The sequence below is a fragment of the Prionailurus bengalensis genome, chromosome A1 (assembly GCF_016509475.1).
Source record: "Prionailurus bengalensis isolate Pbe53 chromosome A1, Fcat_Pben_1.1_paternal_pri, whole genome shotgun sequence".
Lineage (NCBI taxonomy): Eukaryota > Metazoa > Chordata > Mammalia > Carnivora > Felidae > Prionailurus > Prionailurus bengalensis.
In genome coordinates this window covers 3925196-3940997 of record NC_057343.1, presented here as the reverse complement: position 1 = coordinate 3940997, position 15802 = coordinate 3925196, and the positions used below count along the sequence as shown (strand labels likewise).

General features: G+C 41.1%; 1 protein-coding gene across 4 annotated transcripts in view; it reads right to left on the bottom strand.

Annotated features, from left to right (window-relative positions):
* Positions 1–15802, bottom strand: part of SGCG (sarcoglycan gamma) — a 133553-nt gene that overhangs the window by 1834 nt on the left and 115917 nt on the right. For 3 of the 4 annotated variants that reach the window (XM_043575104.1, XM_043575080.1, XM_043575093.1), the window contains one exon: positions 1625–1748. The exons of the other annotated variant lie outside the window; for it this stretch is intronic. In XM_043575104.1, the coding sequence (XP_043431039.1) occupies positions 1625–1748 (124 nt within the window). The remainder of the gene's footprint in view (positions 1–1624; positions 1749–15802) is intronic. 4 annotated transcript variants of the gene reach the window in all.

The window sequence follows — 15802 nt, the reverse complement described above, 5'->3', positions numbered from 1 at the left end:
AGAGAGAGAGAGAGAGAGAGAGGGAGGGCGGGAGGGGCATAAAGGGAGGGAGACAGAGAATCGCAAGCAGGCTCTGCACTGGCAGTGCAGGGCCCAGTGCTAGGCTCGAACTCATAACCGTGAGATCATGACCTGAGCTGAAACCAAGAGTCGGACGCTCAACCGACTCAGCCATCCAGGTGCCCTCATGGACTCCGATCATATATATATATAAACTGATACGTGCAGTCTGTACTCTCGGGAAGTTGGCCACTCCTGTGTGAAGTAGTGGATGGAACAGTATTAGAAGCAAAGATTTGCCTTGTGGTCTGGGACACGGTCAGAGGAAAAGGGAAATGTGTACTGTATTGTTTTTAAACGTGGAACCTACTCGTGCTATTGTCCAGTCCTTTGGGTTCTGTCTGCTCTCCTTTCTTATGGTTACTTGGTGATGTTTCTTTTCTAGTTATTTTTTTCCTGCTCTTCTAGCAAACCCTAGTCACTCAGTAGTCCGCATACCAGTTCCTTGCTCATCTTCGTTGGTCTTTACAGGAATATATCTTGTGGGAGGCCAGACATCTCCTCACTTGGAGCTAGCTCCCAGTAAGAAGGGATAGCAACTTCAATTATGAGTCAGGCTGTATGCAATTATAAACATGACCTCATTGATGGAAACAAGTGACATTATTTCAAAATTAAAATCGGTATGTATTTTGTCAAGGTCATACAGTTGAAGTATGTAGTCACATTATGATATGGTAATGAGATACCAGAATTCTTCTCATGTTTGCATCTATCTGCTCCTGACATCATAATGTTTTAAGTTACAACTTGAAGGGGCTTCACCAGATGACTGTTCTATTCTCCGGGCAGGCTGCCGTTGGACAGGTCCTGTCCACACACATGGGCCACCTCTCATGGTCTACGTTTGCTACTACTGTCCCTTCCTGTTACTATTAAATTAACATAATTTAAAAATGTTGTCACCCATATTATCACATTGGTATCGTCTGTGACTTAGTTAAGCAAGTATTATTTTCCCTACTTGACAAATGAGAAGACAGGTCCAGGTCTGGAGAGGCCTGTTAACTTCCCGGAACTCAGGTATCCTGTGAACTGATCTGGTACTAGGACAATCAATATTGAGTAGCAAGCGTTCTACTGCTTTGTTATGCACTTTGGCTTATGTCGGTGACCTTTTATCCCCGGACTTGAAGTTCCAGATGTCATCTTTCTTGTGGCTTTTAAAGCTCTTATTTTTCACATTTAACTTGCACGCAAACTTAATTTGGTACGAGAAAGCGTAGCGCTCTAGGCAATACGCGCTGATGGCTGTCATTTATGGGGAGCTCCCAGTGACCGCCATATTGAGAGAAGCCGCATCCACAGGAAGTGGCTCAGAAAATCTGCAGTGTTCTTTCCCAGATGAAAATAACAAGAGACTGGACAGCACAGATACCAGGCAAAGAATACTGTCTGGATCCAGTACAGAATAACTCTAACCTTTCTTGGCTCTTCTTGAAATGCACAATTGTCTCTTGCCTTCTTTTCAGTCGGTTTACAGACGGCCATAAATTTAACGATACCTTAATGGATGTGAGGATCACCAGGAAATACACAACAGGAGCTGGCGCACTGAACTCACCATTCCATCACTACTTTGGAAAACGATATCCATTTGAGAAAGGGCCTCGATTTTCCCAGCATGAGCTTTAATATGAACACCCTTTGGGGCATCCATGCTTAGACTCCGTGTGGGAGACTCTAATCTGAAATGAGGTAAAGAAACAAACGAACACACAAACAAAAAAAAACAGTATTAAAAATAATTCCCCAGGAATCCCTCACTGACTGAATGGCGTTGCAGGAAAATATAACTAATAAAGTATAAAGCACCATCGTGTCGTGCTTGAATCCCACTAGAGTGTATACGCCTTATTGACCAATCCAGAAATAATGTGTTAGTTTCAGTAAGGAAATTAACTTCCCATCAGTGAGAGTCTACGAAATCAGAGAGATCCCATCAGTGAGAATCTATGAAATCTAAAAACGGATAAAACATTAGACAGCCCTACCCCTACGTAGTAGTTTCAGATGGCAGGGTTAAGCACCCTGCATATTACACACCAAAAGAAAAGGCTACTTGTGAAAACTCTGTAAAGCTTTCTTTTTAGTGAAAACTCAAACTTGTTTGGGGGAAAAAGACAGATTTAAGGAAGGATAACATGTTCATTTGCCACCTGTTCATAAAATAGAATGCATGTTTAGTCTTGAGGTTTTGTTTGCTTTTTTTTTTTTTTTTTTAAAGCTTAGGAAGGTTACAAATGCAAAGATTTCTTTTGGGAAAGAAATGAACTGATAGAGCTGATATACTGGCAGGATGGAGACTGGCCTCAGCTGGCTTTGTTTTTGTAAAATCTACCAGAGTCTCCTTGGGACTAAGTCAAACATAGATACAGAGCCGGGAATATATGGATCAGAGAAATGCCATTTGCCTCTGCCTGAAAAAACACTACATTTCCACCAGATGGCACACCATGATCACTTGAAAGGTTCAACCCAAGGCAACGCCCGACCCAACCTAAGGCAACCCAACCCCAAAGTCTGGAAGGCTGATTTGACTGAAATGTTTAAAGATCAGTAACAAGTGGAACAGGATACAGGGTACGGGTCTGTGATCCACCCACGGCAGGGTAAGATTAGGGTAGGCATGGGCAGGGGAGACAAAGGGAGCGGCTCCAGAGGACAGAAGGATCTGGATCGTTAATTAGCATTTGAACTGATTGAATATTTACCCCATAGACCTTTGACTCGGAGGAACTGTTACCTTCAATTGGCAAGTTTTTTGTCTACCACTCTTTGTTACAGAAAACAAAGTTTCATTTTTTTTTTATGTACATCTCAATATGAAAAATTTGATGTTACGCATTTTGAAATTTATATTTACATTGAGTACAAGAAAACACTTAAGAGATATGTATGGGATGTATTGGTCAAATTATGTTAAGCTTAGGTTATGGGGTAACACTTAGATATATCCAGATGATTTGGTCTGTGGATTGCCTGCCCATTTTGCCACTTTGCCATCCGCTAATTATCTACATTTTTCCTGCCTGGATTGATAGAAAGTAAGGGAGGGGGGATGGGGAAGGAAAGGAAGGGAGAAAAGCACGGAAGCAACTTGCAGAGGTCTGGTCCCTTTCAGGCAAACCACTGGTGATCTTGAAGACCCTAGTGAAGGCAAGCGTGCTTCAAGATCAGTCATCAAACCACAAAATGACTCCGCTAGTCAGGTCCATTAGTTAGGACCAATCACTAGTTCTTAGCCAGGTTATAACACGGTGTTTCTGGAATAGCAAATTTCTTCCCCTTTGCATCACTTCTGACCTTGAAGATGAAACGTATCAGTTCAGCACAAGTTAAGACACATTTTACCAAAAAAGGCTGTGATTAGACAGCTCTGAAGTACACATTTCCATGAACACGCTGAGCAACAGTCAGATATAAAAGAACTTACTTTTTTCTCTTTTGTTATATTTTAGTTTGCCGGTTAGATATCGAGCCCTTTCTTCAAATATGAACATATAAATATTTACTCATGGCCGGGGGTGCCTGGGTGGCTGTCGGTTGAGTGTCCGGCTCTTGATTTCAGCTCAGGTCATAATCTCATAGTTTGTGGGATTGAGCCCCGTGCTGGGCTTTGCACTGACAGCACAGAGCCTGCTTGGGATTCTCTCTCTCCCTCTCTCTCTGCCCCTCCCCTACTCTCTCAAATAAATAAACATTCAAAAAACATATTTACTCGTGACTTACATGAGGAACAAAACGTTTTGAACACTGCTCCAGAAATACACTAAATAAATAAGCTGTGTGTGTAAATACACAAACATGCTCACACACAATTCGGGTTATAAAAATACAATTAATTAAGATAATGTGATTGTTAAAGCAGGTGAGTTTTAAGCTGTGTTCCTTTTTAAGTAAAGACACACAGAATTCAGTAACTTCCCAAACTTTGGCCCGTATTCATTTTTGAGTTTAGGGCATGTAACTGGTCAATCACATCTGATTATAATATTTCTTGCTCATGTCATGTTAGTGCCATTCAAACAAAGGGGAAAAGTTATTGAAACGTATGGATAATGTTTTGATTTCAAGCCCTTTCAGGCTCCCATTAAGCCCAGATTTTGCACAGAGGATGAGGGAGCAGGGAGCATAGACGCAAACTGACGAGAAAAGCTGGCCTTGAGGCAGCACTGGCCAAATCATGCAAGGGCTAGATCGTGTCCCCTGGCAGGCCATGCCGGCCGCTAGGCCCTCTTCACTGTGTTCGTCTTTAATCTAAACGTGGTGGGGGAAAATGCGTTTAATTCATTTCACCCTTATTTATGAAGTCCCTATTATGTGCTGTTCTAGGTTTGTAGAAAAACAGTAGCAAACAAGGCAGACAAGCTTCCTGCCTTTAGGAGTCTAACATTCAAGCAGAGGAAAGGCTGTAAGCAGAGGAACGACCCGATTCCAGCCATGCTTTACAGACAAATCTATGAAGTTTGCTCAAGACAGATAAGCGGCTCAGAGCTCTCCTCTCAGTGCCCACTTACACATAAATGCTGGCTAAAATACAACGGGGAAACAAAATACATTAAAATACATACTAGGCATGAAAAACAACAAGCAAAGGGCATTTTCATTGTGCCAGAAACATAAGAAACTCCTAGAGTGATGAGTGGGAGTTGAGATGCTGGGGCCCTGGAGGTACTGGGCAGACTAATGCCATGTGGACTGGTATTTTAAATCTCTACAAGGAAGGAGTTGTGGCCAACTACGGGAAGGGGGTAGGGGGGGCGGGACAGAGGTGTTTGGAAACGGGCTCTGGGCACACAGATGGGAGGTGAAACACAGCATGGTAACAACCCTAAAGCGGGCTGCTCGTTCGGGGATGTGAGCAGAGAGTCTTCAATCATGCATTAGTGTAGAACCCAAACGCACACACTATTCAGGCCTTGCAGGAGCCCAACCTGAGAAATACTTATAAACCCTGGCTTCAGAACAGTGCCCCCTGCAGGGCCCGGGCAGAAGTGAAAGTGAAACAGACATGAAAGGCAAATGGAAGGGTCTCCCGGACCCCTTCTCCCAGATGAAGAGCCAAAGGGCATGAACGCCCAGAATTGCCAAACCACATGGGCGAATCTCTCAACATGAGGAACTAGAGATAACAGATCAGTCAGAAAGGGACTAACACGTAACTAAGTTCAGGGCATCCAAAGAGATAAATCAATGCTCACAGAACAAGACCAGAGTAGAAAAAGAAAGACTTAAAAACCAGGTAAGCAGGTGCGCCTGGGCGGCTTAGCTGGCTGGGCGAACGACTCTGGATTTTGGTTTTGTGTATGATCTCACGCTTTGTGAGATCGAGCCCCCAGTCAGGCTCCACGCTCCCAGCACGGAGCCTGCTTAGGATTCTCTGTCACTTCCTCTGCCTCTCTCTCGCTCACACACACACAAATTAATAAGTGAAACTTAAAAAAAAATGAAAACCAAGTAAGTAGAAATTCATGAAATAAAAAAATTGAAGTCTTCCGGCAGGCTAAATGGGAGGCGTGCCACATGTGAAAAGAGAATAGGATGCTGTAATGTGGCTTTGGTAATTCAGTGGAAAAACGAGAAATGTAAAATCTGAAATAGAAGTTTAATGTTTTTCAATGCATAAAATAAAGCACAGAGAATTTCAAAGGGAACTAATGACTTTTAAATACAAATGTAAAAATATCTTTCAATGGGTGATACAGCAATTTATGAGCTTGTTTAGTAATGTATTAAATAAGATCTGGTCGGAGGTCTTACAACTAGTGTAATTTGAAAGCAGGGAAGAGTGTGTAACGTATTCTGTGATACTAGCGATAACCTTTACGTGATACTGAGGTACCTCTGGCTTCTACAGACGAAAAAGTCAAAGAAACTGCTGATACTACTGTGGTTTGTTGCCTCTCATTTATAGCTGAAGGAATGCAAAATGTGAACTGGAGGTCAGCGAAAATGAAGGATTTCTTTTTCACGTTCAAAATCATTAGCCCGCTAAATTCTATTCTTGGATACCCAGGGGATCCACAGACCACAAGTTAAGAACGCCTGGTCTCTGGAGAGTGAGAAGACACAGAAATGACGAGGTCACGGTTAATCACCTTCCAGAATTCACAAATAACAAGAGTTCCTAACATTGAAGTGGCAACCTAAGACCCAAGTATGAATTAAGACATACCCGGCACCCAGACACTTGGCAGTAGAACTGCAGAACTTTGAGATTAATGACAAATATTCAGAATGAAAATTGCTCACCAAAGACCCAAAAGTAATGAATAATATCTCGAGAATGCTGATGAAAATTTACCATCGGCCTAAAAATCTATCCCAGCTTAACTATCATTCCACTATGAAGGGACTAGACATTTCAGGCCCAGAGGGAAAAGTTGACTATCTATACAGTGCTTCTGGGAACTAAAACCAGAGGAAAAGAAGCAGTATTTTGCAAAAAGAGTATTTTGCAAGCACCATCTAATGGTGGACATTAGGATAATCAACACACTGTGTGGGTAAAGCTGAGTAGGTATTGCTTGAAAAACAGAAAACGGAGATATGAGTAAAAGCAAAGTGGAAACAAGATGGGAATAACTTAAATTTTTTTTTTTTATAATTTGGGAAGAGAATGATAATCACTTAAACTTCATCAGAAAGCATTAATTTATCTCCATGCATGTAAAATGTAAAGGGTAATCATTACAAGAATAAAAACAGAACGAGTACAGGAAAACACCAGAGGGAAAATAGGGAAAAGCTTCTTGATCTAACCAAAGGTCAGTAAGAAGAAAAAATGAAATGAACAAGCACAGTAAATAAAACATAATACCACAGAAATATGTCAAGTATGTCAGTGGTAACAATCAATATAAATGGTCAATTCCCCTATTAAAAGTTAGGAACTTTACTGTGGGTAGGGGGTTAAATGTCAAATCCAGAAATTTGAGAAACTGAAACATGAGATATACCCCACACGAAAAACAAATCTGGTTGGATCAAAGACCTAAATCTGAAAAGCAAATGTGGTTGTGAAAGAATTCGTTCCCTTCCTAATGCCCAAACAGTGTTTTCCAATACACTCAAGTTCCTACGGGTTTATTTTCACTATTCTGTTCCTGGATGAAACTTTTTTTTTTTTTTTTTTTTTTTAAAGATTTTATTTTTTAAGTAATCTCTACACCCAATGTAGAGCTGGAACCCCCACCTCCAAGGTGCAGAGTCATAGGCTTCACTGACTGAGCCAGCCAGGCAGACCCCCTCCTTTGTTTCCTTTTTTTTTTCCTGTGATTGGATGAAACTTTCAATTCTTCAAACTGTTTCCACTTGTTGAGTTGACTAAATGTACTATGTTTTGTTTTGATATTTTAGGACTTTTTCTTTTTTCTTGGAATTTCTAGAATTAAGGAAAATGAGCCACACCATAAACTGCCAATCACCATGAGGCACAAATTACTTTCACTATTTAAGTAGACTTGGAATAGTAACCTGTGATAAATGAAAAATAAATACTTGGGATGAGGAATGTGATTATGCAAGCTGTGTGAGATCAATTCAATGCTTCATTTGTTAATCATGCATTTGTAGACACTGATTTTTTATCAATGAGTTGTTTCAAAAAACACGGAAAGAGAAGGAATTAAAATATTCCCAAGATAACACTTTCGGACCATATGCAAATATATGTGAAAACCAAGAATACATTAATAATTATCTAGGCAAAAACAATTGATCAACATTGACCCTTATAAAGGTAAAGGTTTAAACAGACAAATTTCTCCAAGAAGAAGAATTGGGGGTGCCTGGGTGGCTCAGTCGGTTAAGCATTCGACTTTGGCTCAGGTAACTATCTCATGGTTCATGAGTTTGAGCTCCACATCAGGCTCTGTGTTGACAGCTCAGAGCCTGGAACCTGCTTTAGATTCTGTGTCTCCCTCTGTCTCTGCCCCTACCCCGCTCGCACTCCCTCTCTGTCTCTCAAAAAATAAATATGTGTTAAAAATTAAAAAAAAAATCCATAAAAGAATGATTGCACTATTTTTTTAATGTTTATTTACTCTTGACAGAGAGAGACAGAGAAGGAGTGAGGGAAGGGCAGAGAGACGGAGACAAAGAATCGAAAGCAGGTTCCAGGCTCTGAGCTGTCAGCACAGAGCCCGACACAGGGCTCAAACCCACAAACTGTGAGATCATGACCTGAGCTGATCTGGAAGCTTTTTTTTTTTTTAATTTTTAATATTCATTTATTTTTGAGAGAGAGAGAGAGACAGACAGAGCAGGAGCGAGGAAGGGGCAGAGAGAGAGGGAGACACAGGATCTGAAGCAGGCTCCAGGCTCCGAGCTGTCAGCACAGAGCCCGACACGGGACTTGAACTCACAACCGGTGACGTGACCTGAGCTGAAGTCAGACGCTTACCTGACTGAGCCACCCAGGCGCCTCAAGAAGAATTGCACTCTTAAGGAATTATATTTAAAAAATTAATCAGGCCCATATGGTTCCAGGGAGAATCCCACCAAAAACCTTCAGAGATCAGAGCATCCCAATTGTCAACAAATCATTCCAGAACACTGAAAAGAAGGGAAATCTTCCCCATTCTTGAAAAGCATGGATAACATAGTTACCCAAACCTTACGAAAATAGCACACAAACAAGAAAGTTACAGACTGACATCACCAAAGGTATATGAACGCGAAGGTTCTAGATAGAATATTGGCAGGTGGAATTGAACACCAATTTAAGAAAAGAATGTGCCGTGACCAAGTAGAATTGATTCCATGAGTGCAAGATTGGTGTGGTATGAAAAACCCATGAACATGATACACTGTATTAACACATCTAAAGAACACAGAAACATGACCATCTCCACAAGGGCTAAAGAGTCTTCGACAAAGTCTAACGGCCATTCAACACAAAATAGAAACTGGTATTTATTTGCTTTATAAAACACGTATTCACATCGTCTTCATGGGGGAACACCGGGGGCATCTGCATTCAGACTGGGAAAAGGCAAGGATTACACTACGCCCACTTCTTTCTCACGTGGCGCTAACAGTGCTGGGACACGGGATGAGATATCAGAAACCAATCCGAGACACAGAGTTGGAAAAGAAGGCGCAATAGTATGTTTATCTGCAGATGATAGGACAGCGTACCTGAAAACCCTAAGGAGCCAACATGAAACTGACTCAAAGAATAAAAAGTTTGGTAAGGTTGTTTATATAAAATTATCACACAGCAATCAGTAGCTTTCATATCCACAGTGGTAACTTGTTAGGGGATATAATCGCGACAAAGGTGAGCTTAGGGGTAAACTTTTTAAAAGAAAATCTTTATTTCTGAGAGAGAGGGAGAGAGAGAGTGAGCGAGCAGGGGAGGGCCAGAGAGAGGGAGACAGAGGGTCTGAAGCTGGCTTTGAGCTGACAGCAGAGAGCCAGATGTGGGGCTTGAACTCACGAACTGAGGTCATGACCCGAGCCGAAGTTGGATACTCAACTGAGCCACCCGGGTGCCGAGCTTAGCGGTAAACTTCCAAGAAATGTGAAAAACATACATAAGGAAAACTTTTAAGTATTCCTGAAAGGGCAAAAATGGATGTCAACAAATGGAAAGACATCCCATGTTTTTCGGGTAAATAATGACATAAAGATGTCAGTTTTCCCCAAGTTAATTTATGGATTTAAGATAATCCTAATAATTCTTGAACTAGATAAGTTAATGCTCAAGTTCAGAAAAATAAGCAAGAACTGGCAGAGAAATATTGAAAGCTACGAGGGTATGTGTGCATGTGTGTGACAGAGAGAGAGAGAAGAGAGAGAGAGAGAGAGAGAGAGAGAGAGAGACTAGTCCTACCAGATATTAAACCATATTTTATAGGGGCACGTGCATGGCTCAGCTGATTAAGCGTCCAAGTCTTGGTTTTGGCTCAGGTCATGATCTCATGGTTTGCGGGTTCGAGCTCCATATCAGGCTCCGTGCTGCCCGTATGGATCCTACTTGGGATTCTCTCTCTCCTTCTCTCTGCTTCTCCCCAACTCAAAATAAATAAATAAACTCAATAAAATAAAATAAAATAAACTTTATACCCTATTTAACAAGGTTGGGACTAGGACCTGAACAGGAAGACTAGGGGAACAGAACAGAAAATACACAAACAGACCCATGTGCATAGGGAAATTTAATAGATGATAAAGGTTTTATTTCAAATCGTAGCGACAAAGGTGGAATTTCTAATAGATAATCTAGTTGCTGGCTCCGGTGGCTGGATGACTGGAAAAGATAAAATTAGACCCACACTTCACACCTGATACCTGATACAGGAATAAACTCTAAAGGCATCAGGGATCTAAAATGTATCGTAATGTAAAAGGCAAAACCAGACAAGCAACATGCCTGACTTCCTCTTTCTGTAAGGAAAGTTTCAAATTATGTCTTAAAATCCAGATGTAATGAATGAAATTATAAATAAATTTGAGTGTATAAACATTAAAAATAGAATGTTAACAGGAAAAATGTTAATATTCAGAATATTTTATATTATACTTTAATCCCTACAAATCCACTAAAATTTTGTTTTTTTTTTTATTTAAAAAAAAATTTTTTTTTCAACGTTTATTTATTTTTGGGACAGAGAGAGACAGAGCATGAACGGGGGAGGGGCAGAGAGAGAGGGAGACACAGAATCGGAAACAGGCTCCAGGCTCTGAGCCATCAGCCCAGAGCCTGACGCGGGGCTCGAACTCCCGGACCGCGAGATCGTGACCTGGCTGAAGTCGGACGCTTAACCGACTGCGCCACCCAGGCGCCCCTAAAATTTTGTTTTAATGTTTATTTTGAGAGAGAGAGACAGAGACGGAGCACGAGCAGGGGAGGGGCAGAGAGAGAGAGAGGGAGGGAGACACAGAATCCCAAGCAGGCTCCAGACTCTGAGCTGTCAGCACAAAGCCCAACGCGGGGCTCAAACCCATGAACTATGAGATCATGACCTGAGCCGAAGTTGGACGCTTAACTGACTGAGACACCCAGGCGCCCCTCTACAAATCCATTTTAAAGAGTCATTAAAGAAGCAAAGGAGATGGAAGGCAGTTCCAGGAGAAGCAGCCTTAAATAAAAAGGGAACGATTTATAAGATCTGAAGAGAAGGCTGAGTATTTAAATAACAAAATAAAAATGTGAAAGATGCTGAACCACACTAGTCCCTAGGGAAATGAAAAGTAAAATGACACAAGATAACATGAAACAGATCATCAAGTCTGACAGTGCAAAATACAGGTAAAAAGGTGAGGAAAGACAGACCCTTACACTGCTCGAGGAGCAACAAATCGGATCAGGCACTTTGAGAGGCACACTGGCCAGGTTTGGCAAAGTTCCGCATGTTCACATCCCAAACCCACGCTTTGTAAAACTTGGTAGAATGGACAACTCAGAGCAGGGCTCTCCGTCCTAAACGATATCTGAGAAACTACGCACCCGTTACACAGTTTTAAGTTAACGTTGTGTTTTTCCTAAGTATTTACAAAAGATATCATTTCTGCATATTATACACACCGTCATTTTGAAATAACACTCATCGCTTTGTAGTGTATTTGATGGAAACTAAAAATCACGGAGATTCGATATCGACCTCCTTTGGGTTACAATTCAATATGCTAAGATTTTTTTTTTTTTTTTTTTTGCTTAAATTGTCCAGCTGTGACTGGGAGTCCTTCGACTGGGAGCTTGTTCATTTGGCTCCTGGGTCTTCTTGATGTACCCTCGCTGTTTTGAATTTTGAGCACAGCTTATTCACTGGCACTGCAAAATGTTCCAAATTCATCTTCTACATTCGCGGCCCCCGTCCTAGAATGAGCCATTTCTTCAAAGAATCCTGATTTCTTTTATTGCAGAATGAGATGAGGAACCAACTGCTGGGTGACACGGAGTTTAATTACCTGATTGCTCGCTTCTCGAATTTCTATTCTGTTATTTTTCAAATCTGCCATTTTCATACGACTGTGACATTGCCTAACCTTGTATTCAAAATTTTGTTCTCTTTGAGGGCACCTGGGTGGCTCAGTTGGTGTGGCATCCGACTTCGGCTCAGGTCATGATCTTGTGGTTTGTGAATTCCCCTGATGGGCTCTCCGCTCTCAGCACGGAGCCCCCTTCAGATCCTGTCTCCCTCTCTCTCTGACCTCCCCCGTCTGTTCTCTCAAAACTAAAAATAAACATTAAAAAAAATTTTTTTAAAGAATACATTTTTTTCTCTTTGAGCCTTTTATTCATATCTTTTAAAAATCTCGGGGCGCCTGGGTGGCGCAGTCGGTTAAGCGTCCGACTTCAGCTCAGGTCACGATCTCTCGGTCCGTGAGTTCGAGCCCCGCGTCGGGCTCTGGGCTGATGGCTCAGAGCCTGGAGCCTGTTTCCGATTCTGTGTCTCCCTCTCTCTCTGCCCCTCCCCCGTTCATGCTCTCTCTCTGTCCCAAAAATAAATTAAAAAAACGTTGAAAAAAAATTTAAAAAAAAATCTCTCACTTTGCTCTCTTAGAGTTTCAGGGGGTAACTTGTAGAGGCTGCTAATTCTGTGTCTTTGCGTTATTATTATTATTGTAGTAAACGCATCTTCAGCAATGACTGTCTGTCTTCCATAGGTGTTTTTATGTCATGGGTAATGGGATACTTTCTTCAAAGTAGTTGGACTTCAGTGCAGTTTTTAACATTAATTTTCCAGCTCTGAGATCTTATGAGGCAGTGTGGATATAGTCCTCCTGTCTTGGCCAAGCAAAGCCCTGTAGTTCCTGATTTCGTTTGGGTCACCCAACCCAGGGCCCAAGATGGGTTCACAGCATCTTTAGACTACCAGGCAAATTTTCTACAATAACTTCTCTGGGAGACCAGGGTGTACAGGGCGTCTCAGCCTGAGCATTTCGCACACACTAGGCTGTGGCTTGGCATCCTGTCCCATAATACTATTAAGGTCCCGGCCCCCCATCTCTATGGGATCCTGATTCTCTAGCAGTACATTAGCTCGGCTCTGACAATGAATTTCCTCTTTGTTACTGAGACCTAAGGATGAGCTTGTCTCGCTTTCTAGCTGAACAATGTTTATAAGTCTACAGTATAGATTTATAAGTAGTTCCTTCCTCCCTCCCTCTCCCCTTCCTTGCCTGCCTTCCTACTTATTTATTTACTTAGAAGTGAACTCGTATTTACCAGTGTTTGAAACAATGTTTCTGCACCCTCTCCTTTTACTTTACCTAATGAAGACACACCTGTATTACTGACCAGGTGCTAGGCATTGTTTCCGGCAATTTACAAAGAGTCACTTAGTCAATTGCCATCACATCCCCATTGGGTTGCAGAGTTTACCCTGTGATGTTAATGTTTCCGGATTCCTTAAGTTTCAGTTCAAATGCTTCCTTCCCTGTGACGTCATCTCAGCTAACCCCGGGAGGATTTTGAGCTTTTTCTCCTATGCCCTCACTATATTTTGGACTTTCTCCGGAGCAAGGAACTATACTGTTCTAACTTGTTCGCCTATTTCACTTCCCAACAGACTTGAAAATCATGAAGAGCAGGATCCATGCCTTTTATCAGTGCAGAACTAGCATCTACCCTGGCACAAAAACACGTCTGGTACATTTTTGCTCAATTTTTAAAAAAAACAATGAATTCTGGGGCGCCTGGGTGGCTCGGTTGGTTGAGCGTCCGACTTCGGCTCAGGTCACGATCTTGCAGTCCATGAGTTCGAGCCCCGCGTCGGGCTCTGTGCTGACCGCTCAGAGCCTAGAGTCTGTTTCGGATTCTGTGTCTCCCTCTCTCTGGCCCTCCCCCATTCATGCTCTGTCTCTCTCTGTCTCAAAAATAAATAAACGTTAAAAAATATTTTTTTAAAAAAGGGAGAAAGTAAAAAAGAAAGGCAATTAGAAGCCTCTGTAAAACCCAAAAACTATTGAAAAAATTATGCTTCTGAATATAAAGGAAAATAAAAAGTTGCATGACATTGAACAGTTGATGGCATATAAAAAGAAAAAGATGGAGAGAAGAATAAAGAGCATATATTTGGGGGCACCTGGGTGGCTCAGTCGGTTAAGCGGCCGACTTCAGCTCAGGTCATGATCTCACAGCCTGTGAGTTTGAGCCCCGCATCGGGCTCTGTACTGACAGCTCAGAGCCTGGAGCCTGTTTCGGATTCTGTGTCTCCCTCTCTCTCTGCCCCTCCCCCGTTCATGCTCTGTCTCTCTCTGTCTCAAGAATAAATAAACGTTAAAAAAAGTAAAAGAAAACAATGAATTACATCACATGAATGAACAGCAAGTCAAAATGAAGGCAGCATGTCAGAGTTCATATTGTCCTTGTGACTGATTTTGCTATAAGAAATGCAAATCTAGTTTAAATACAAATTAATTATCTTTTTTCTTAAATAGTAATTGTCACCCTTCTCTATCATTTGAGCAAATATCAAAATTTAAATTTGTGATATTTACACATGTATATTTCAGAGATATATTTGCAAATGCATTATGATCTCAACCCTACAAAATCCACATTCTTTCCTTTCAGGATATTCTAGAATCATTTTCACTGTACTTGGGCCAAGAATAGTAATGGTACTGGACTCAGAAAGAAAAAGTGGGAGAAGGTTTATAGTAAGGATTTACAGAAGAAAATATGACTATCATATAATTGATTAGTGGAGTCTGGCTGTAAATCAAAGGATAAACCACTCAGGGGTCCACTTAGCTGGTGGAGACAATATAGTCAATGCACGTGGGCTTTGGGGTCAGAGCTGAATTTGGATGATCTTTTGGACACTCTTTAATCTTTGCTTAGAACACGCTACTATCTTGATCTCAGTCTTTCTGTTTTATAAAATGGGGATGAAGCTGATAATTTTTAGGGTCGAGTTGATGATTAAATGAGATAAACTTTGAGACAGCATGGAGCACAGATGCGTGACATTCAGGACGTGTTAGCTGATACCTTCCAGCTTCACCCCATTCCTCCGGGAATTCTTACGAGTTCGTTATTTCCTCAGTCAATTTGGTTATAATGCCTGGGTTATGTGACGTCCCGCAGTATGTCACGTTTCAGAAAGCAAGAGGATACTTGTCTGCCATTTCTTTTTTAGCAAGGGTCTGCTGTAGTACAGGCAGATTCATATCCTGATGGACAACATAGGATGAATGGCTTCATTTCAAGCACTGTATCTTTTAAAACAGTGACATTTCGTTCAAAAAGGAGTTTGGTATCTCTACAATTTGTACGATTTTGTAATTTCAAAATGGTTTTAATGGGATTATGTTTTAAAGATATTGCATCACTTTTGTATCCTAGAAAAGTAAAATGTTCTTCTTTCCTAACTATAATAATTCTGTAATATTGATCTTATGACCCTTTATCAAAATTAATGAAATTGTTCTCTAACGTAATTAGAGTCACAATTTATTTTCATGCTGCAAATGTTCTCTAAGTGGGTAAGATAAATTAAACTCTCACTTGCTTTTGACTAATATTTAATTAGGCATTAAAGATAAGAGAAATGCTTAATTTCCTTTTATTCCATTTAGTGTGATTATTCACTTGGTATAATACTGATAATAAAAATGATTATGTGTCTTCAACTTCCAGTTTACAAAATACTCTTAACCTAACAGCTTATTAAATCTTTCCCAGAATCCTGTGAGATATGTATTACTACCAGCATTTTATAAATGAGAAAAAATAGTTTCCAAAGTTTAGTTTGGCCAAGGTCACAAGGCTTCTCGGTGTAAA